This window comes from Podarcis tiliguerta, assembly GCF_965153285.1.
Source record: "Podarcis tiliguerta genome assembly, chromosome: 12".
NCBI lineage: Eukaryota > Metazoa > Chordata > Lepidosauria > Squamata > Lacertidae > Podarcis > Podarcis tiliguerta.
In genome coordinates, this window is record NC_139545.1 from 57,611,244 (window position 1) to 57,633,073 (window position 21,830).

Genomic DNA, 21,830 nt, shown 5'->3' on the forward strand with positions numbered 1-21,830 from the left:
TTAATGCCTGGTCTGTCGTGTGTGTTCTTTTATAATCTGTTGGAAGCTACCCAGAGTGGCTGGGGCAACCCAGTCGGATGGGTGGAGTACAAGCAATAAATGATGAAGATAATTGTGATGAGAGTGCAAGGATAAGTACTTAAACAGCAGCTCCTCCTTGCCTGGGACTCCCAGGCAGGAGGGTGGTGCAAGGCAGATGGTTCAAGCAGACTCCCTTCCCTGCAGCCACCACCTACTGCTGTCCCAGGAGTCTCCCTTAGACTCCCCCCATCTAAACTCCTCTCCCTTCTTCCCTGCCCCCAGATGACGGCTGGCGAGCGACCGTCTCCCTCGTTGACAGCGACCTCCTGGTGCTGGAGGGCGACTCCTACACTATCCGGCTCCTGCGTGACTTCCGCGTGGCCCTCTCCAGGATGGTGGAGGTGTGCCTTTGCTACGAGATGGCCGCCATCCCCGGGGACCTGCACCACCAGCACAGCCAGCTCCTGGACATCCTAGTGGACCTTCTCAAAGGGCCTCCCGGCAGCTTTGGAGCTTAGATCTCCCGGCAGCGGCCCAAGGATCTGGACACGGGGACTTGTAATTTGTAAAAAGATGTTGACAAATGTTTATTTAAATAAAGTTCTATTTATCCCTTGTGACATCTCTCTCCGTCCTGGAGGATTCCTAGCGCCTGCTCGTCCGCTGCAGCCTCTGGCAGCCTGCGGCGGTTGGGGAGAAAGCGCACCAGCTGCTTGCCTGCCAGCGAGGATGCCAGTCTGCAAGTCCCGAGGCCCCGAAGGACAGTGCGGCGGATGGCGGCCCCTCACTCTTCCTGGTCTTGTGTGTTGTGCCCCCGTAGTGGGGGCAGTCCCACATAGAAGGATGGATTTCTCGCATGGAGGAATGGAGCATCTTCATGGGTCTCTTGGTTTTGAAGGTGTGAGAAAGCGAGCTCATGTAGACACTCCTCAAGTGTGCAGGAGTTGATGTTGCACTTGAAACAGGGCGACGCAAACACCCCGTCCTGTTCCCCTTGCCGGCCAGAGGATGAGCGGTCGCTCCAGGATGGGGCGATGGCGTGTCGCACTTGGGAAACTTTTGTCATGCACTTTTTGAAATGAAATGGAAAATCCCTTTTGCTCTAGGTGAACCGGTTTCGGTGCAGAGGTAACCCCACTTTCTGCTGGCTGACCGGGGGGGGGGGCGGCCTTGTTGCCTCTTGTCCTCTCCTTCCTGGAGCTGCTGGTGGAATGTGGCTTTGCTTAGGTGTCAGGGGCTGCTTCGTTCCTGGGAGGAGATCCTGGGCTACCCTATAGCGGGGTCTTGAAGCCACTGCCCGCCCACCCATGGTACACCAAGGGAAGCCTCAAGCTCCGGCAACATTGGCTTACTGAAAATGGGGAGCTGTTGTCTCTCCAGCTGTGGGGTGTCTGGGATCAGTCTGTCAATAGGAGCTCTTCTCCTTTCCTGACCTCTTCAGCGGTCAGCAACAACCACAGTCACAGGGCATAAGTTCCCAATTCTTCCCTGATCTGCTGTTCTGAGTCTCCTCCTGCTTGCAGCTCTTGGGCTCACCCGGTGTCTCAGTCCACACCCCTTATGTTTTAAATGTATGCCAAGCAGAGGGCAAATGTGGCCTAGGAAGGCTAGCCCAGGGGCACTCTCAAGATCAATCGGGTTGATAGTCCTGCCCAATATCTCCTGCAGGGATGACCTGAAGGAGCAAGGCAAACTGCTGGGGGGGGGTGGAGAAGAGAGAGCTTCTCCCTGTTTCTGTACTGCTCCTTGCCAGCTTGATGGATCAGTTGCTCAACTTCAGACAGGTGAACATTTCTCTCTCTGAAGGGAGCATGCTAAACCTGGTACCCGACCACACCAAGTGTACTATAGTCTTCAAAGACCCAGGCTGCGAGAGGGATGCCCAGCTTTGAGCACAGCAGAAGCAGCCACACCCAGTATGGAAAAGGGAGCTTCCAGCAAGTTTGGGCTAGATTGTGTCCTGGGCTCTGTACCTGTCTCCCACCCCACCTTGGACCACCTTGACATCTCCCCTCCATGACGCTCACTCTTGCCTCTTGACCAGTGGGAATGTGTTGCTTTTTCTTAGAGGAAAGGTGGATGTGTTGGGTCCCCTTTCTATGGGAGGGGAGACCCCAAAAGCGGGGAAGAAATGGCTCTGAGCTGGTCTGTGACTGATGTTGGGGAAGTTCAGGGGCTATTAAACATGGTATTGGACCTTTTTACAACCTCGTCTTAAGAAAATAAAAAGAGGGATAAAAACAGCCACTGCCTTGACTCTTTTTGTTGACTGGCAGGGTGAATGAATGTGTGCGTCCCCCACTTTTCCCTTTAGGTAGAAACCCCATCCTCTTCCCCTTGTCAATTGAGCAACAGTTTTTTGGGGCTTGGGTTTCTGTGAGGTGTGCTTGAGTGCTTTCCGTTTCCCAACCTTTCAGCTTCCATTTTGTCTTCCAAGGTGGCATGATTTTATGTGGTGTCGCGGTCCCTAGGCTGGGAATCCCTTTAGCTGTGGTTCCTGCATTGCAGAGGGTTGGACTAGATGGCCCTTGGAGACCCTTCCCAATCTACAGTTCTGTGGTTCCATGTCCGTGATGCCAACTTTGGCTCTGGCTGCCCTTGGACAAGGAACACACTTTGAGCCACTGCAACGTCCACTTGTGAACACAGCAGGCCAGGAAAACTGGTCTTGGCCCAGTTCAGAAACAGATCTCCCCCTGGGCCTAGGGTCTCCCAGACCGTCTCTGCCCCACCCTCACCTTGATTGTTCAATCACAGAATCTTATGAGTTGGGAGGAACCCTGAGGATCATCTAGTCCAACCCTGTAAGTCGATCCAGGTCACTGGCAGAAGCGCCGTTGTGCGCAGGGGCATTCGGCAGCAGCGTTCTTCTGCACATGTGCAGACTGCGGCAGCCGCTTCTGCGCAGGCACAAACAGCAAAAGCCGCTTTGCATGCGCGAATTGCAGCAAACCCGGTATTTACTTCTGTGTTTGCCGCAGTCGCAACTTGGATCAGGCCCAAGTAGAGGCGGTCATAAGTAGAGGTTCTACTGTACTGTGTGCAGTTCTGGTCACCTCACTACTGAATACCAGTTGCTGGAAACTGCAGGAGGAGGGCAGAGTTGTTCTTGTGCTTAAATCCCGCTTGCTGGTTTTCCATAATGGGCATCTGGTTGGCCACTGTAAAAATAGGATACTGCACTAGACAGACCATTGGCCTGATCCAGCTGGCACTTCTTGAGTTCTGTGGTGCAACTTGTGCTGCAATGACAATGTTGGACCCAAGAATACCCCCAGCCTGCTCACTTGCTCCTCCTTCCAGCGTAGAGTAATCCCATCATCCAGAACAAGATGTATTCCGCTCATCTGGGCTAAGTACATTCTCAGGAAGAGCGTCTCAGACTTATCCGGCTTGAGGTTCAGTTTACTGGCCCTCATCCAGTCAATTACAGAGGCCAGGCACCGATCCAGCGCCACACCTGCTGGAGCTGTGCTGGAGAAGCAGAGTTGCGCATCGTCTGCATGCTGATGACAACATGCTCCCAAACTCAGAGCTTTTGTGCAGAAGTTAACTCAGTATGGAGGAGCAAATTGAATCCTGTGAAACCCCAAATCCATGCTAGCTGGGGCTGATGGGTCAGAGTCTCAGATATCTGGAAGGCTGTTGTAAAAGGTGTGACACACACACACACCAACTCAGAGGAAACCTTGAGATAAACACGCTGCCCATTCACAGCAGCCGTAAACTGGGAGTAGTGCCTTCAAGAAAACATGCAACCTAAGGAGCATGCATAAGGTTCATGGTTCAAGATCTGATGGCATCACCTAGGCCTAGGAGACCCCTCTGCCTGAAATCCTGGACAGCCACTGCCAGCCAGTGTAGTCAATACTGAGCTTGATGGGCCAGTGGTCTGACTTGGTATAAGAGGCAATGTTGTGCAGTGGCTAGAGTGTCGGACTAGGACCTGGGAGACCAGGGATCAAATGTGCCCTCGGGCCTGAAGCTCACTGCCAGTCGTTTCTTCTCAGACTAACCTACCTGATTAAATGAGGAGGGAAAACCATATACATGCTGCCTTGAGCTCCCTGGAGGAAAGGGTGGCATATAAATGCAATAAATGTATAAAATTTTAAATAAGGCCGCTTCCTAGATTCCTGGCACAGGGCCGCAGCTTGGTGGCAGAGCATCTGCTTGACCCCCAGAAAGTCCCAGGTTTTAATCCCAGGTAGATCTGGGAGAGGCTTCCTGCCTGAAACCCTGGAAAGCCACTGCTGCCGCCTGCCTGTGCAGGCCATAGCTGTCAACCTTCCCTTTTTTGCGGGAAATTCTCTTATTCCAGCGCACTTTCCCGCTGCTATCCCTTATTGTTAGATATCCCGTAGACTGTCCCCAGGACAGGTGAGGCTGCTGCCCCCTTATTTTCAAATCTGAAAGTTGACAGCTATGGTGCAGGCAGTAGTGAGCTTGCTGGAGCCAGACTTAGTGTTAAGCAGCTTCCTAGACTCCTGTGTCCCGAGTCCTTTCACAGCTGCTGCAATAGGAAAGGAAAGGGACTGAGTGCATCTGACAAACCCCCTCCAAAAAAACAGAGACCACGCTTTCTCAGCGTTGCCTTTTTCCCAGGGCCCGCTCCCCAGGCCGGACTCCATTTCCCAGGATGCTCCGGGAGGCGAGGCTGGAAGGCCTAGAGCTGCTCTTCCTCCTCCTCCTCTTGGAGATTGCAGCATCCCGCATCGCCTGCTCTGGTCTGGACAGGAGTCCGGGGCGCCTTTAATCCGCCTAGCAAGAAGCAGCAGCGGCGGAGGCGTCCGGGGCGCCTCCTCCTCCTGCAATCTGCATTCTGCCTTTGTCCTGCGCCCCGCCATGGCCTCGGGGGCTCATGCACAGGTAAGGGGGCAGATGCCAGGCCTTGCAGCAGCAGCAGCCACAGCTGGAGATGTCTTTCCCGGGGAGGGGGCGGCGCTCGCTTTTACTCTCCCCTTTCTGCGGGGAGAGAGCAGAGTCCCAAACTCCACCCGCTTGGAACGGATCAGAGCCCTGGCGCTGCAGCAAGGGCGCCTCTGAGCACGTGCAGAGTGGCCCCACCCTCTTTCCCCGTGGGCTTGGGAGGCAGGAAAGGGTCCCTCTGCACCCCCAACCCTAACGCTTAACGAGATAACAACCCACTAAATCTAAATAGCAATAAAGAGAGGCTTTAAATGGGGAGTCGTCTTTTTGATGCACTGGGGATGGTTATTTCCCCCCGTCCACACACCTGCTCCGCGAAGGTGTGTCCAGAAGAAGGCGAGGGATCTTTGGGATCCCGCATTTTCAGTGAGACTATTCAGGAGGGCAGCGGGGAGGGTATTTTTTGGGAGCAGCTGCGGTTTAAATCAGGGCTGGAATAGGATGGAGGCAGGCCAGCCCGCCCCCAAAGACATGTCCGGCTTCTGGAATGGGTTGGTCTAGCTTTCTATTAGCCTGGTGCTTTCCTTCTCCAGATGTTTTGGACTACAAATCCCATCAGCCCCTGCTCACATGATGGTGTAGCTCATGGGCAGGCAAATTAAGGCCCGGGGGCCAGATCCGACCCAATCGCCTTCTAAATCCAGACTGCAGATGGTCTGGGAATCAGCGTGTTTTTACATGAGTAGAATGTGCCCTTTTATTTAAAATGCATCTCTGGGTTATTTGTGGGGCCTGCCTGGTGTTTTTACATAAGTAGAAGGTGTGCTTTTATTTAAAATGCATCTCTGGGTTATTTGTGGGGCATAGGAATTCGTTCATTGCACCCCACAAGGTCTGAGGCACAGTGGACTGGCCCCCTGCTGAAAAAGTTTACAGACCCCTGGCTGTAGCTGATTGGGACACTCCTGTGCTTGCTGGGGGCTGATGGGAGTTGTAGTCCAAAGCATCTGGAGGGCAGTAGGTTTGTTTATTTATTAAAATATTTGCATGCTGCTATTTCATTAAAATCAAATCAAAGTGGTTCACAGTAGTACGTGCGAAGAAACCATATAAAAGTGAAAATCAGGCCTCAATTAACTATTATGATAATATGTATTCTTAATTGCCTTCGTGGGCCTGGAGGAATAAAAACGTTTTCAGCAGGCGTGTTTAAAGGTAGAAGCAGAAAGTTGGCCAAAATATAATTTATTTGTGTGCTGGGATGGGGAGAAAGATGTAACAGACAGGATGGTGAAAAATGGGGAGTGGCCAGCTGATTTCGTGCATCTTGCACATTCGCCCCTTGGAACTCACTGCTACAGGATGGTTGGGGACAGTGATGATATACATACCAGTACATAATAATTCTCTATGTATCAAGAGCAGATCTGATGTTTAGTTAGTCTGGCTGAGGACGACTGGCTTGCCAGGTGGTGAATCACCATGTTCCTTCCCTTTGGCTCCAAGAGAGTTTTCTTTGACGGAGGGTTACCTATGCTTGAGCAATGTAGCCATTTTAAATGCCAGTAAGGAAACAGGGGTAATGAAGAAGTGAGAACAGAGTTAGGCCTGAACAAAAATGTTAATGTGGGTCACATTAGAGGTACTGGAGAACAGAAGGTAAGATAAGAAATAAGAACATTATGATCATATCGCTATGTTATTAAGATGATAAAGCATCTCAAAGATGAATGAAACTAAGCCTTATGAGAAATGATTGCGGGAATTGGGTATGTTTAGCCTGGAGAAGAGAAGAATGAGAGAAGATATGGTAAGGATCGTTAAATATCTGAAGGGCTGTCCCATGGGAGAGGGAACAAGCTTGTTTTCTCCTGCTCTGGAGGGTAGGACTCCAATAAATGCCTTCTAGTTATAAGAAAAGAGATTCCAACTAATATATCAGGAATAACTTTCTGAAAACAAGAGCTGTTCAACAGTGGAATGGACTTCACTGAAGGTTTTGAAACATAGGTTAGGTTGCCACCTGTTGTGGATTCTTTAGCTGTGATTTCTGATTTGCAGGGGGTTGGACTAGATGACCTCTGGGGGTCCCTTCGAACTCTACAATTCAATGATTCTATGACATCTTTGGAGAGACTTACAAGAGTTGAAAATGTTACAGTCTACTATGCTATGTACCTAAATGCTCCCCTGGAACTCACTGGGACCGTTTCCAACCTTCACGTTATGTTTTGTTACGCTTGTTAACTGTTCCTTCAAAAAATGTAATAAAAACGTTTATAAAAACAAACACACCATACGAATCAATATGGCGAACCTGACCCAAAACACCCACCCACCCACTTTGAAAACAAAGACCACCACAGCCAACCACAAATGAACAGCCACACCCTAGGCCAACCCCAACCTCTCTCACCACCAAAGGAACACAAGTGAACAGCAGAGAAGCTGCACAAGCAACGCTGACACAAACCCCCACATATATAAAGAAAAATAGAAACATCGCCACCCGATCCCACCCCCACTCATCTCCCCCCCACCTCTTTCCCCCTTTTCTTCCTAATGTCTCAACAAATGAAACTGATTTGTAAAAAAAAAACAAGGTTACATGGAAAAAAAACACCAGAGAGAAACATTGCACATACCTTTGCAAATCAAGAAAATCTTTAATAAAAATACATTAAAAAATAAAATAAAAACAAACAAGACAAACTTCAGTGGGTGATCCTGAAGCAGGAAGCCCTTCTTATTCTTCGAGGCACCTTCCTTATCCTACACAACTGCTCAGACCAATGTAAGAAAGCGCATCTAAGACTTTGCCCAAGCAAACCCACAATCTGCAGTTCAGATCACATGCTGCCCTGAGATGGGTTGAGTTTTGGTGCTGTGTCCCTGATTAGAGAGATGCCATTCAGCGACTGTGCCACTTTATTGTGATGACTGTGCCACTTTATTCTAGATGAGCGCTGGCCCCTCAATCTGTGGGAAAGAGGCACTCTTCCCTGAAAACCAGTGCTATTGTTGTTTTGAGTGGATCCTCTGCCCCTGAAATGGAAGCAGCTGATTGGAGGAAGGCAGCAAGCTGTTAAGTAACACAGGAAGCTGTATCTCACCAGACTATAGAACCATCTAGCACAGTGTTCCCTGACTGGCAGCAGCTGTCCGGGGTCTCAGGCAGGAAGGGTCTCCTTTACATGAGAATATGTTGTCGTTTAGTCGTGTCCACCTCTTCGTGACCCCCTGGACCAGAGCACGCCAGGCACTCCTGTCTTCCACTGCCTCCCGCAGTTTGGTCAAACTCATGCTGGTAGCTTCGAGAACACTATCCAACCATCTCGTCCTCTGTTGTCCCCTTCTCCTTGTGCCCTCCATCTTTCCCAACATCAGGGTCTTTTCCAGGGAGTCTTCTCTTCTCATGAGGTGGCCAAAGTATTGGAGCCTCAGCTTCAGGATCTGTCCTTCCAGTGAGCACTCAGGGCTGATTTCCTTCAGAATGGAGAGGTTTGATCTTCTTGCAGTCCATGGGACTCTCAAGAGTCTCCTCCAGCACCAGAATTCAACGTAAGGAGAGCCAGTGTGGTGTAGTGGTTAAGAGCGGTGGACTCGTAATCTGGTGAACTGAGTTTGATTCCCTGCTCCTCCAGATGCAGCTGCTGGGTGACCTTGGGCTAGTCACACTTCTCTGAAGTCTCTCAGCTCCACTCACCTCACAGAGTGTTCGTTGTGGGAGAGGAAGGGAAAGGAGAATGTTAGCCGCTTTGAGACTCCTTCAGGTAGTGATAAAGCGGGATATCAAATCCAAACTCTTCTTCTTCTTCTGGATGAGGCCAGTCGCACATCTCTAGTCCAGCATCCTGTTCTCACAGCGGCCAAACAGAAGGCCCAGTAGGACCTGAGCACAAGAGCAGTCTGTCCCCCTGTGGTTTCCCGCAACTGGCATTGCTACCTGATCCCAGGTGCATGGAGAAGCCCTCCTTCCTTTTCTGTCCTGAAGCTTCCTTGGATGGCCTTGTTGAGTTCTAGTATTTCAAGAACATAAGAAGAGATGCCTGTGGAAGTGAGCAAGCAGAGTTCAAGCGCAAGAGCACCGTGGCTTCCATAGTTCTACCTATTCTCAGAGGGGATTTTTTATGTTCTCTTCCACATTAAAAAAATACATTTCTTTTGTCCATAAAATTTTCTTTTCCACTTTGTTTGATTAGAATATATGTATGAGATTGTATGAGGAAAATAGGGAATAACAGATACAAATTTGCTTAAAATGTATATAGGAAGTGCAGTGTAAGCGATGGAAGTCAAACAATGAATTTTTATGATTGAGATAATTGTAGAATAAATTTGGAAGAAATTCTCCCAATTTTTCTTCTTCCAATTTTTCTTCTTATTTTTTCTTTTCTCCCTTTTTTCTTTTTTGTTCTTTTTTATATATGTGTGCTTATCTGAAAAATATATGTATGTATGTATTTGCAATATTTTGCTTGTATTTTGTAATAATTATATTAAATAAAATATAATAAATTTATTTTTTAAAAAATATATATTTTAAAAAATAAACCACCTTGCAGATAGGAAAGTAGGAGACCAGGGCAAGAATATTGTCTCTGGTGTGATGCTTGCTGCAGGGATGTGCAGGTTTTGTCGTCCCCCCCCCCCCATTGGGAATCCTTAAATAAATACACCCCCTTCCTTCACTTGCTTGAGGCACCATTCCGCATCATCATGTGTTACGCCAGCCTTTGCATTTATATCTCACCTTTTCCTCCAAGGAGCTCAAGGTGGTTTACATGGTTCTTCCCCCTCCCTATAGAATCCTAGAAGAGCAGACTTGGAAGGGACCACGGTGGTCATCTAGTCCTACCCCCTGCAGTGCAAGAATCTCTTGCTCATCCTGGGGCTCGAACTCACAACCCTGAGTCCCATGCTTTACAACATATCCCCGCAACAACCCCGAGAGGTAGGTTAGGTTGTGTGTGAGTGGCTGGCCCAAGGTCACCCAGTGAGCTTCATGGCTAAATGGGGATTCGAACCCAGGTCCCAGTCTCTTTACTACTACACCAGACTGGATCAGTGTTCAATATCATGGAACTTTGAAGTGTCAGGCATAGCTCTAATGGCTTTAGCCCAAACGTAGCAGAGTTTTCCTGCACAGCAAAGAAGCTAGTTGAGGTGGAAATGACTAGTCAGCTAGACTCAGAATAACTATTTACAGGATTTATTAAAAGGGAAAAGAAACCAGCAGAGTTTCTGCATACAAAAACAAAGCAAAATAAATCCTTTCTTTCTCTCTCTCTTAACCATACACAGCACTCCTACTCCTAACACACCAAACTGTGCTAGCATTCCTAGATAACAGAGTTGAGTGCTGGTCGTTAACCAATCAGAGTAAGTAGTTTCTAGGTCAAGCAGACCTTGGCTTTCTGCCAAGAGTAAATTGACACTGCCTTGAGTTAATTGTGTGAAGCCAGAATCTGTAAGTTTTCATGAGAATCAATTAACAGAAACTGAACACAATAGGGGAGGACTATATGGAAGCAGACAGGAACTGGTGCTTCTATAACGATACTGGTGGATTGGGGGATCTGAGCACCCTAGTGCATTGCCCTTATCGATCATGCAAACAGAATGAGTTTGCATATGGAAACAGTTATCTAATGCCTTTTGACACCCAGATAGCACACAGGTGGTTTATTATTATTATTATTATTATTATTATTATTAACTGCAGCTTGAACAGAGAAATTTTGCATTGCCATTATGTCTCTTCTAATAATGCCTTGGACTAATAGTAAAGGCAGTCTGGGACAATGACACCCCACCCTCCATCCAGCTATAAAAATCTGGGACAGATATAGATTAAAACAAAGTCCTGCAACCTCCTGACAATCGTCTAAGCCACCCTGAGCAATTAAATTGGAATGGGGAACTAGGTAATTATGCCATCTGGCGAAAAGCACAGCTTATTGAGAATATGTGATCATATATGCGGCGGGAGGGGAGTGGGAGAGCTCCCCCCTTTTATAAATGGTTGCAGTTGAAGTGTTTGTTGGATATTCAACAATTGCAGCAGCGTAATACCCCCAGGGAGAGCCTATAAATCTGGAAGCCCTTCCTGAATGGTTAAAGTAGCACCAAACTCTGCTTTTAAAAGTCGACCGTAATATGTCCGCTGGAGAAAATGGAGGACTTTAATTACAGAAGGTTCTGTGCGTGCATGAGATTGGAGGAGAGATTATGGAGAGAGCTCCATCTTTTCCTTGGTAGATAATATTCTGCTTCTGCTGACTTGAAGTAAAGCAATTTCTCTCTTGGTGGCACCTAATGCCTTTAAATTTGGAAGGTACAGTGGTGCCCCACAAGACAAATGCCTCGCAAGACGGAAAACCCGCAAGACGAAAGGGTTTTCCATTTTCAGAGGCGCTTCGCAAGACGAATTTCCCTATGGGCTTGCTTCGCAAGACGAAAATTGACGAAAATTTTTGAGTTTTTTTTCCGCTCCCCAACCCCTTTTTCTGAAGCGCTAAGCTGCTAAAAGCATTTTAGCAGCTAAACCGCTAATCCCTTAAGCCTTTAATAGCCGTTAATAGCCCTTAAACTGTCAATAGCGCTAATAGCGTTAATCCGCTAATGGGCTTGCTTCGCAAGACGAAAAAACCGCAAGATGAAAAGACTCGCGGAACGGATTCTTTTCATCTTGCGAGGCACCACTGTATACTGTTGATCAGATCAGTGTTGGAAATGTGGAAGAGCGTTTCGTGGACCCTTTGCTGGAGCTGTGGGAGGATAGAAGTACTTTACTGGGCTTCTGCTTCCAGTATCATCCGCGGCATGTCATGAAGCATTGCCAATGTCTCCATCCTCTGGTTCTGCTATTTGAAAGGAAGGGTTTTTTAAAAATGGAAAGGCAATTGGATATTTAATTTGACAACAAATTAGGAGGGGATTCCTTGTTTGTTTTTGTTTTTGCTTTTATTATGCATTTTGTGTACTTATTTTGTATTTTAGTATTGTGAACTGACCTGTCCTCTTCAGATGAAGGGCAGTATACAAATAAATAAGCAAATGAAACACAATGGAAACCATCAGGACTTCTTGACAACCGAGAAACAGGTTTTTAAGGATTTGGTGTCCTGTGGAGTTGGATGCTTAGACTAACTGCAAGCTATGTTTTGTTCTAGGGTGGAGTTCATGGTTCTGATCTCTTAACCAGTTACAGGTTTGAATTGCAAGTGCTTTCTGGGGAAAGAAGGTGTAAGGCTTCAAAGGATGGTCTGCTGTCTAATAGGAGCAGCTCACAGATGTGTAGAGTTGGAAGGGATCCCAAGGCTCATCTGGTCAAAATGTGCACCTCTGGCCATACTCCGTGGCTCTGTTTTATCTATGGATGCCTTTCATTCTTTCCGGCCCATCCATCTTCCATCCTCCTCTCTTGGCTGGCCCTTCCCAGCAAACACAGAGAGAGCCTTCAATTCATAAGAGCTAGAATCATAGAATTGCAGACTTGGAAGGGACCCCAAGAGTCATCCAGCTCAACCCCCTGCAGTGCAGGATGAGGCCTGTGAGGGCTGTCGTCATCACACCCACTAGCAGAGGGAACCGTCCAGAACTCCATCCCAGGTTCCCTTTCTCATTGCCGCAGGTGATGTTTGAAGACGTGGCCGTCTATTTCTCCTCGGCGGAGTGGGCGGAGCTAGCAGAATGGCAGAAGGACCTCTACCGGGCCGTGATGGTGGACAACTATGAAGCAATCACCTCGCTGGGTAAGGATCTCTCTCATTCCCTGCTTGGGTGTCCTTTGATGTTCCTGAGAACTTGGAGACAGCAGATAAATGATTCTGGCATAGAGATGTCGGGGTTTGCAGTGGTGACAGGATCTCTTTGTTGAACTGACGTGGGGGCTGGTGTAAGATTTTGCAATCTGCAAACTGTAGCCCAAGCACCAGTCCGAAACTTTTTGTTTGATTTTAGACCAGCGTTTCGCCAACTTGGTTCCTGCATATGAGCATCAGATGAGGTCAAAGAGAGCACACCTTGTCTGCCATCCGGTTCTCATGGTGGCCGAGCCAGATGCCTTAGTGGGAAGTCTGCATGCAGGACCAGATTGCAACAGCAGCAACCCGCTCCATTTGCCATTTTACTTCATTGCATTTCTATCCCACTTTTTTCCTCAAGGTGGCGTACGTGGTTCTCCCTGTCCTCCTTTAATTCCCACAACAATGCTGAGAGGTAGGTTAGGCTGAGAGGTAGTGACTGGTCCGAGGTCACCCTGTGAACTTCTTGGCTGAGCGGGGATTTGAACCCTTGTCACCCAGGGGACAGTCTCCAGGGGACAGTAAGGTTTCCCCTGAACATGTCCCCAGATGCTGTGGAAACAGCGGGTTCCCTCACTTGACCATCCATCCAGGAGGAGGCTGCTGGATAGCCTTCTGTAGGAGTCCTGGCATGGTATGCAAGAACTGATAAGCAACCTGGTACCTAGAAAGGAATGATAGAGGGGTGCTCTTATTTATAACCTTAGGTTGCTAGTATGATTTGTGGGGATGCTCAGGGTGGCAGGAGAGGATATATTGTTTATTAATATCCTTCCTAACTTGCGTTAGCAAGTTTCTTTACTCAGCAAAGTGCATTCCCCTTTACACAGCAGAAAACTAGTTGCAAACTCGCGTGAGTTTCTTAAGACAATGCACAATTCAATCTGGCTTGTCCTCATTGTGTTCTAATATTTTCCTGGTAAGACCCCTTGAATCCCTCCTAAAAGAATAAAGACACCACAGTCTTATTCATGTGTAAGACATAGCTTAGCAGGTCTCGTGTAAATCCAGCAGAGTTGAAATAGAGTATTTAATAGATGACAAATTGGATGATGAAAAGGATGTGGATTATGTAGAGTAGTAGAAAAGCAAAAGGAACCAGGAAAAGTGTGGAAGGGAAGTCATATGGTATATGCAGATATTCTGTATTTGGTATGAAGTTGTAGGTGGGATGGGGGCTAAATATGCTCTCTGTTCCTGTTTTTGGAAATGCAAATAAAATTAATTTTTTTAAAAAATAGAGTGTTGGTCTGCAACCTGGGAGACCTGGGTTCGAAGCACGGCTCAGCCGCAATGCTCGCCAGGCGGCCTTGGGCCATTCGCCACCTCTCGGCCCGGCGTACCTTGCAGGCTTGTTGTTGTGGGGAGCAAGGGGGCCAGGTGCACCACCTGGAGAAAAGGATGCTATATCCTTGCAAGAAATAAAGATGCTGTCCTCTGCTCCCACCACAGGGCACCCGTCCGCCAAACCCGAGATCATCTGCAAAATCGAGCGCGAAGAGGAGCCTTGCATGGAGGAGCCCCTCGAGACCCCCAAATGGAAGAGACCCCAGAGCCCCTGGCTGGGTGAGTTGGGGGGGTTTTGGGGGGCTTGGGGGTCCTTGCAAAGAGGCCTTTCCTTGTCCCCCCTCCCCATAACTGGTCCTTACTGGTGTTGCGGTCAGGCCTACGATGGCTCTGGCCTCACAGATAAAGCAAACTCTGACCGGCAGCATCTCGGGATGTGAACCAGCATTGGGACCCGGGTTCAAATCCCCTCCTCCAGCTCCCTAGCGCTGGAATTGAGCCGGTCCCCGTCTCTCCTCCTGGCCTACTTTGCAGGGCTGCCAGTTGCCATGAGGCGGCCATGTTTGTCACCCTGAGGGAAACTTGGGATACGGACATAAGTACAAAGATCAGTGTTTTTACCTCAAAGTTATCCTGTAGTTTCACGTAGTAGACTCATCCCGATCCATCCTGGAGGCAGACCCCACAAACTCCTCCCAGACTCTTGAGGCGATTCCATCTTTTTCAGATTATTTCGAACTGAAACTCGTGTCCAAATGCCTCCAACTACCACCCTTCCTTTTGTGTGTAAAAAGCTTTGGGGCTTTTTTTTCTTCTTACGATCCAGCGTATATAAATTTTTATGAAATGAAGTAACTTCAAATTCTCATGGGGGGGGCATCTCCTGAGGGAATTAGGCATTCTACATTTATTTGGCCTTCTGGAGGCTGTTGCCGTGGAAACGCTCCCCTGAAGGGAAAAAGGCGGGAAAACGCCTCAGCTAGAGGACCGCTCCTATGTCTCCCATTTTGCCCACATCTCTGCCTATTCTGAGGAGAAACTTCTCCACAGGAAGGATCCCAGATCCCCTTAGATTCCTCACCCCTTAAGTCCCTGAGGGAGATTCAGATAACCTGAAGGCCAGAGAGAAACCACAAAGGCTGTGGTACCGAGGGAGGATTTTTACTTTTTTTCCTCACAGAGGAAAAATGGGGTCTGCCAAGCTGACCAGAGGCAAGGAGGCCAAAATGGCTCCTGCCCTAGGGAGAGGAGACACTAGTCTAGTCATCCTAGCGATAATGATAGTAATATACTTATTTGTACCCTGCCCATCTGGGAGGCTTCCAGCGTAAATAAAAACATACACAGGGCTGCCTTCAGATTACTTCTAAAGGTTGAATAGTCACTTATCTCCACAGGGTGGGCACCACCACAACATGTCGAAAATTTCAAATCAGTTTCCCATAACCTTTCCCAGTCTGAAAGCTGAATATTATGCCCCAAACACCTCGCCCAGTGTATCATTACAGATTTAACCTGCCCATCCTTTGTATGCCATTCCAAAAGTGATTATACATTTTCGAACAAGCCTTTTTCAAATCTTGAGGCCTCATAGCTGAAACCTTTCTTTTTATCTATCTAAAAGATATCATTTAGATGGTGAAACTGTAGCCAATCGGTTAATAAATCTCCTATCTCTTCAAAATCTTTCAATTTAACCTGATGTTCTAGTTCAGTTAGCAGCTCTCTATATGTTGCCTAATTACTTCTCATATTTAGGCCCCCCCCCCAAGATATCGCTTCTAGTGGGGAAAGCCACCAGGGTGTTTTCTGTTCTAGTAGCCGGTTCTTTTTTTAAAACATGATTTTATTAAAGCTTTTTTCATAATGTAATAATAATAATAATAATAATAATAATAATATCTTATTTACATCCCACCCTCCCCAGCCGAAGCCGGGCTCAGAGCGCGTAACAACAGTAAAATAATACAGCGTTCTAAAATCAATTCATTATAAAATCAGTTCAAATCAAATTAATGGCAACCATTGGGCTAGAGTTCTGTGAGGATTGCCAAAGGAGGGGGTCAGGCTGTGCCTTGACCAAAGGCCTGGTGGAACAGCTCTGTCTTGCAGGCCCTGCGGAAAGATGTCAAGTCCCGCAGGGCCCTAGTCTCTTGGGACAGAGCGTTCCACCAGTTCGGGGCCACGGCCGAAAAAGCCCTGGCTCTAGCTGAGGCCAATCTAACCTTCCTGTGGCCCGGGACCTCCAAGATGTTTTTATTTGGGCTTTAAAGGCACCTTGAACCTGATCCTGTACTCCACCGGGAGCCAGTGCAGCTGGTATAGCACTGGGTGAATGTGATCCCATGGCAAGGTCCCATAAGATCAAATGAAGTTCTTCTCAGGGACTGAACGTGGGGTTTCTCCCTGAGTCAGTGATGGTGAGACTCTCCCTTTCCCTATCTTCCCTGCAGGAGATGGGATCAGGATGGAAGACGAGGACGAAGGCAGAGGGGCAGTCCCTGTCCGGCGGCGCAAGAGGAAGAAGATGGTCCACCCTTCCAGAATGGAGAAACCGGTGACCCGGGCGGCGAGCGCACAGGACGAGGACGAGGGTCCCCCGAAGTCAACGCTGAAGACGAAGCCCCCTGAGTGCCCCGAGTGCGGCAAGAGCTTCCTGAGCAACGTGGCGATGGTCATCCACATCCGGACGCACACCGGGGAGCGGCCCTTCAAGTGCCACCTGTGCCCCAAGGGCTTCCCCTCGCGGGGGGACCTGAAACGGCACATCAAGACCCACCTGCGCAAGAAGGAGGACCCCGCGGCCGGCGACGCCAGCCCCAAGGCGCGGAAGTGCCTGACGGCCAAGCTCCAGCTCCTGCGCCAGCTTGGGGCCACCCTGGGCCCCAGGAAGCCCCACACCTGCGCCCAGTGCGGAAAGAGCTTCAACAAGAAGCAGGACTTGCGCAAGCACCACGGCACCCACTCGAGCGAGCGGCCCTTCTCCTGTCCCGAGTGCGGGCGCAGCTTCCGGCTCAAGCAGATCCTGGTGGCCCACATGAAAGTCCACGTGGGGGAGCGGCCCTTCTCCTGCCAGCAGTGCGGGAAGCGCTTCAGCCAGAAGCACCACGTGGAGAGCCACCAGCGCGTCCACACGGGCGAGAAGCCCTTCTCGTGCACCACATGCGGGAAGCGCTACTCGCAGAAGCAGCCGCTCATCAGCCACCTCCGGGTGCACACCGGGGAGCGGCCCTACGCCTGCGTGGAGTGCGGGAAGACCTTCCGCAACCAGGCCACCCTGACCATCCACAACCGGATGCACACCGGCGAGCGCCCCTACCGCTGCCTGCTGTGCGGCAAGACCTGCAGCCAGCTGCAGCACCTTAAGAGCCACCAGAGGGTCCACCGCGGGGAGCAGCACCTCCTGCAGGCGGGCGATGCCAAGGCGCTGGCCCTCAAGAGGGCCCGCGAGGTGAAGGAGAAGCCCTACCCGTGCCCCAGGTGCGAGAAGCGCTTCCGGGACGAGGAGATCATGCAGACCCACCTGAGGACGCACGAGGAGAAGCTGGCAAAATTTGGACTCCTTCCGAGCGGAGCCAGCCCTGGGGAAGGCCCTCGTCTTCCCGTTCAGCCCCCAAAGACGCTGCCGGATTTTAAGTCCGTCGGCAGAGGGACGGGTGCGAGCAAGAAACCTCCCTCTGCGCCCCAGCCTGGCCCAGCAACTGGGAAGAGGGCCTTTGCATGCTCCGATTGCGGCAGGAAGTTCACCCAGGCAAAATACCTCACCATGCACCGGAGGAGCCACACATGAGGGAAACCTGTTTGCGTTGGAAGGAAACCTGGTGGTTCATTTTAAGGGTGCCTTTGTGAGCAAAGGCTTTCTTTGGAGCAACTAGCGTGTGGAAGCTACACAGAAATCTTCCTCTGGCCCATATGTTGAGGTTGGGGGAGGTGGAGAACAAGGGGGCAAAGTATGCTTCTAGCTTGAGCTGAAATAGGTCCTGCAACAAAAGTAGCTATATTTCTTATCTTCCACCCTCACCCCCTTATTTTGAGTGTCTGGTCCATGGAAGATTTCTGTGTAACTTGCAAGCCTGTATCAGTTGTCCTCAGCGAAGGGATTGCTTCGATTCCTTATCCCGTGGATTCAAAGGAACTGCAATAACTTTGAACTCTTTGTAGCTCTGGATCTAGTGGGACAGTATGCAGCATTCCTTGAGTCCTTGTTGCAAAGGCTTCTGGGTAGCTGTCCTACATGGGAAAGTGCCCAGGACAGAGAGAGAGAAAGAGAGAGAGAGAGAGAGAGAGAGAAGTAAAACTGTCCTGCTGAACCTGTCAGAGTTGGATTTGTCCATGGAGCTGGCAGTAGGAACAGGAATTCACTCCCTTAGGATGTGGCTACAGTCACTAGGCGAAGTGGTGCTTTAAGATGGATCTCCAAAAAGCTTATTGGGTAGATTTTATAGCTAAGGTTGGGAGCTCAGTAGGAGTAAAGGAAGCTGTCGTATACAGAGTCAGACCATCTGACTCAATATTGTCTGCCAGCGGTGCACCCGGGTTTCAAGCAGGGTGCATTACAGAAAATGACCCTGAGACACGCTGTCGCTGAGCTATGACCCTTCCCCATCATTCAGAAGCAGTATGTCACTGACTGCCAGCTGCAAGGGACAGGCAGAGGAGCAGAGGACCCAACTCCTAGGGACCAAGGTCCCTTTGCCTCCCCCCAGTACAATATTTGCAGGGCCCTGGCCCCCGCAAAGTTGATGAATATTGGCATTCAAATGGCGTGTGTGTGCTGCATCATGTGATTGGTTATGTGGGGCGGGGGTTACCTGCCCCCCCCAATATATTATTCAAGTTGGCATCCCAGTGATAAAGGTTGCTTCCACGGCAGAGCCCTTTAACACTGCTGAATCAGCAGGATGTGGAATTAAGGCAGGTGACCCGCCCAACACTTTAGCATAGCAGTGTATTCTCCTTGAGAAATTTGGCAATGCCATGGGCAGCTGCCTAAATAATGTTTCCTCGGAAGCAAGTCCTCAATTCAGCCTTGTATTTAAGCGCTTGCCTGTGAGAGTTGCCCCTAGGTGAGTGCATGGGATTACGACTTAATCTGCAGCCGGGCTGGTGAATGAGGGACAGCACAGAAATGTGGCTGGTTGTTGAAGGACTTTACATCCAACTGAGCTACTCACCCAAGTGGTAATCAGGCTACTAGCTTGTGTAGGCTTATTTACAAGGTTGCCTGAATTACAGAGTTTTAGAGTTGAAGGGACCCTGAGGATCATCTAGTCCAACCCCCTGCAATGCAGGCAATATGCAACTGCCCCATTTGGGGATCGAACCTGCGACCTTGGTGTTCTCAGCACCATTCTCTAACCCTGCTTTGTGAGGTAGGATGAGTATGGGCTTAAATTACTGCTTTCCTCTTTTCGGGTACAGCAGTTGCTTATTAATGTATGTTTTACTTCGCTATTTTAAACAAATAACATTGAAGGTATTAACAAAGAATCGCTCTGGCTGCAAAACAGAAAACCAGTAACTAAACCGCTGCTCCCTTGCAGGGGGACAGGAAATGATTGAGAAGAGCCACCACAGGAATGCTATACAAGTGAATAGGTAGCAAACAAAATGAAGTGGCAAAGAGGCTGCATGAAAGAAGGAGACAACCAATGAAAGGGAGACATGTCTCTGGTGCATTGCCAGTCGACACTGGACAGCCTCGCTCTCCTTTTTCATTTTAAGACCAAAACATTGCCACAGATCAGGACTGAAAATTGATGGGAGGAGAACACAGGTCCTTTGAAATGCAGTGGTTCGGCAGTGATTAGGGTTGGGAAATATCTGCTTTTCAACACTGTAGGCTCTCCTAACGTTCTTAAAATTTCAGTACAGTAGTTAAATAGGCTGTTTGATAGCTAAAAAAACCCCCTCTCCTTTTAAAAAAGACACTGTAGTTGATTAGCTTTTAAAGTTCCATTTGGGAGTTGATCATTTGCATGCTTGTCGAAGAGGGACGTTCCTGGATTTTTAATCTGCGATTCTATAAAACCCATCCTGCAGCTGCTTTGCTGTGGAGTTGTGATCAAATATCTGAACTGGCTGTGGTCTGTGTTATCCAAAGAATTATTGGGTTGGAATTGGCAAAATTGCTGGACACAAATTAAACCCAAGTTTGCACAAAGCTGTCTACAGTATTTGCTGTGGGGTGACCTTTTTGCAAATCAAAAGGGTTTGCAGTGAAATCCTGTGCGTGTTTATACGGGGGCAAATCCCACTGAGTTCTATGGGGACTTTGAGCTTCTATGGGATTGTAGCCTATTTTGAGGTTGTTGGGGTTTTTTTTTATTAAAATGTGATCATCTGTATCCCCCAAGTGAACTTGCATAGATATGTATAAAACAGGATGGTAATTTTTGTGAATTACTAATTTCTGTGTGCTTTTGCCTTCTTAATTTAACAGGGCGAATTAATCCCCACTTTAATGGGGAACCACCATTTCAATTTGTTGTACACAGAACACACATGGTAGCAAGTGGAGGATGATAATTCCTTTTCTCAAGTGCACTTAAAAGGCTGATTTGGTTTTGGTTGACAATACTGCTTATTTTGGACCAATCTGGAGCCTTCCAGCTGTTTTTAGTACAAATCCCATCAGTGGGAGGATATCTGTAGGACCACACCTTGCAATCTGTGCCTCCTGTGACCACCCCTTCCCACTTATGTGAATGAAATAGCAATTGCCAGAGCAGGAGCAGCCTAGCTGAAGTCATCTGGAGATGAACAGTTTGGGATTCTTCCTTATTATCCACATCAGTGGTCAAGAGAACTGAAGTATAAACTATTAGTTATTACAAGTCTCTTAATCTATTCTAATAAAGTAGTAAATGAAATGATGAACTTTTTAACAAAGTTGGGGTTACAGAAGATCTCCCTTAGTCATACAGTACTTTCTTCTTGCAAAAGTATTCAAATTAGTTCTGCTAGGCAAATTTCTCCATCATCCATATTACCTATTTATTATAAAGCTTACTCTATACTGTGAATGCTTGCCTGTATCACACTTAAAACAATTTTTATTATGGATGGTCATAGATTCATAGAATTGTAGAGTTTGAAAGGACCCATGGGGTCATCTAGTCCAACCGCCTGCAGTGCTGGTATCACAGCTAGAGAATCCCTGACAGGTGGCCCTCCAAACTCTGTTTAAAAACCTCCAATGGAGGAGAGTCCCGCCACCTTCTGAGATAGTCCATTTCACCGCTGAGTGGCTCTCACTTCAGAAAGTTATTTCGAATGTACAGATAGAATCTCCTTTCTTGTCATTTTAATCCATCAGTTTGGGTCCTACCTTCTGGAACAGCAGAAAACAAGCTTGCTCCATCTTCCATGTCGGAACTAATCCAGAATGTGGCAGCTAGACTGGTGACTGGGAGAGGCCACTGAGACCACATAAAACCGGTCTTGAGAAAGATCTACATTGGCTCTCAGTACGTTTCCAAGCACAATTCAAAGTGTTGGTGCTGACCTTTCAAGCCCTAAATGGCCTCGGTCCAGTATACCTGAAGGAGCATCTCCCCCCCCCATCATTCTGCCCGGACACTGAGGTCCAGCACCGAGGGCCTTCTGGCGGTTCCCTCACTGCGAGAAGCCAAGTTACTGGGAACCAGGCAGAGGGCTTTCTCGGTGGTGGCACCCACCCTGTGGAACGCCCTCCCACCCGATGTCAAAGAGAAGAACAACTACCAGACTTTTAGAAGGCATCTGAAGGCAGCCCTGTTTAGGGAAGCTTTTAATGTTTAATGTTGGAAGCCACCAACATTATTATTATTATTATTATTCCATGTGACAGCCCTTCAGATTTTT

General features: G+C 48.5%; 2 protein-coding genes across 9 annotated transcripts in view; both read left to right on the forward strand.

Moving 5' to 3' along the window:
• The window catches only part of DHX30 (DExH-box helicase 30), a 28,928-nt gene extending 28,287 nt beyond the window's left edge, over window positions 1–641 (forward strand). For all 5 annotated transcript variants that reach the window (XM_083406121.1, XM_083406122.1, XM_083406120.1 and 2 more), the window contains one exon: window positions 304–641. In XM_083406121.1, coding sequence (XP_083262247.1) covers window positions 304–539 — 236 coding nt within the window. In that variant the 3' untranslated portion in view covers window positions 540–641. The remainder of the gene's footprint in view (window positions 1–303) is intronic.
• A 4,058-nt stretch (window positions 642–4,699) lies between these two features.
• Window positions 4,700–20,148, forward strand: LOC310660938 (uncharacterized protein). Of its 4 annotated transcripts, none has more exons than XM_083406532.1 (4): window positions 4,700–4,890; window positions 12,527–12,647; window positions 14,151–14,264; window positions 16,439–20,148. In XM_083406532.1, exons 1-4 carry the CDS (start codon window positions 4,867–4,869, stop codon window positions 17,773–17,775), a joined length of 1,596 nt encoding a protein of 531 aa, XP_083262658.1. In that variant the 5' UTR covers window positions 4,700–4,866; the 3' UTR covers window positions 17,776–20,148. The 4 variants fall into 4 exon arrangements, with proteins under 4 accessions (XP_083262658.1, XP_083262657.1, XP_083262656.1 ...); XM_083406531.1 differs by lacking the exon at window positions 4,700–4,890 and adding an exon at window positions 9,616–9,844; XM_083406530.1 differs by lacking the exon at window positions 4,700–4,890 and having other exon boundaries at window positions 11,621–12,647.
• Window positions 20,149–21,830: the final 1,682 nt, after the last annotated feature.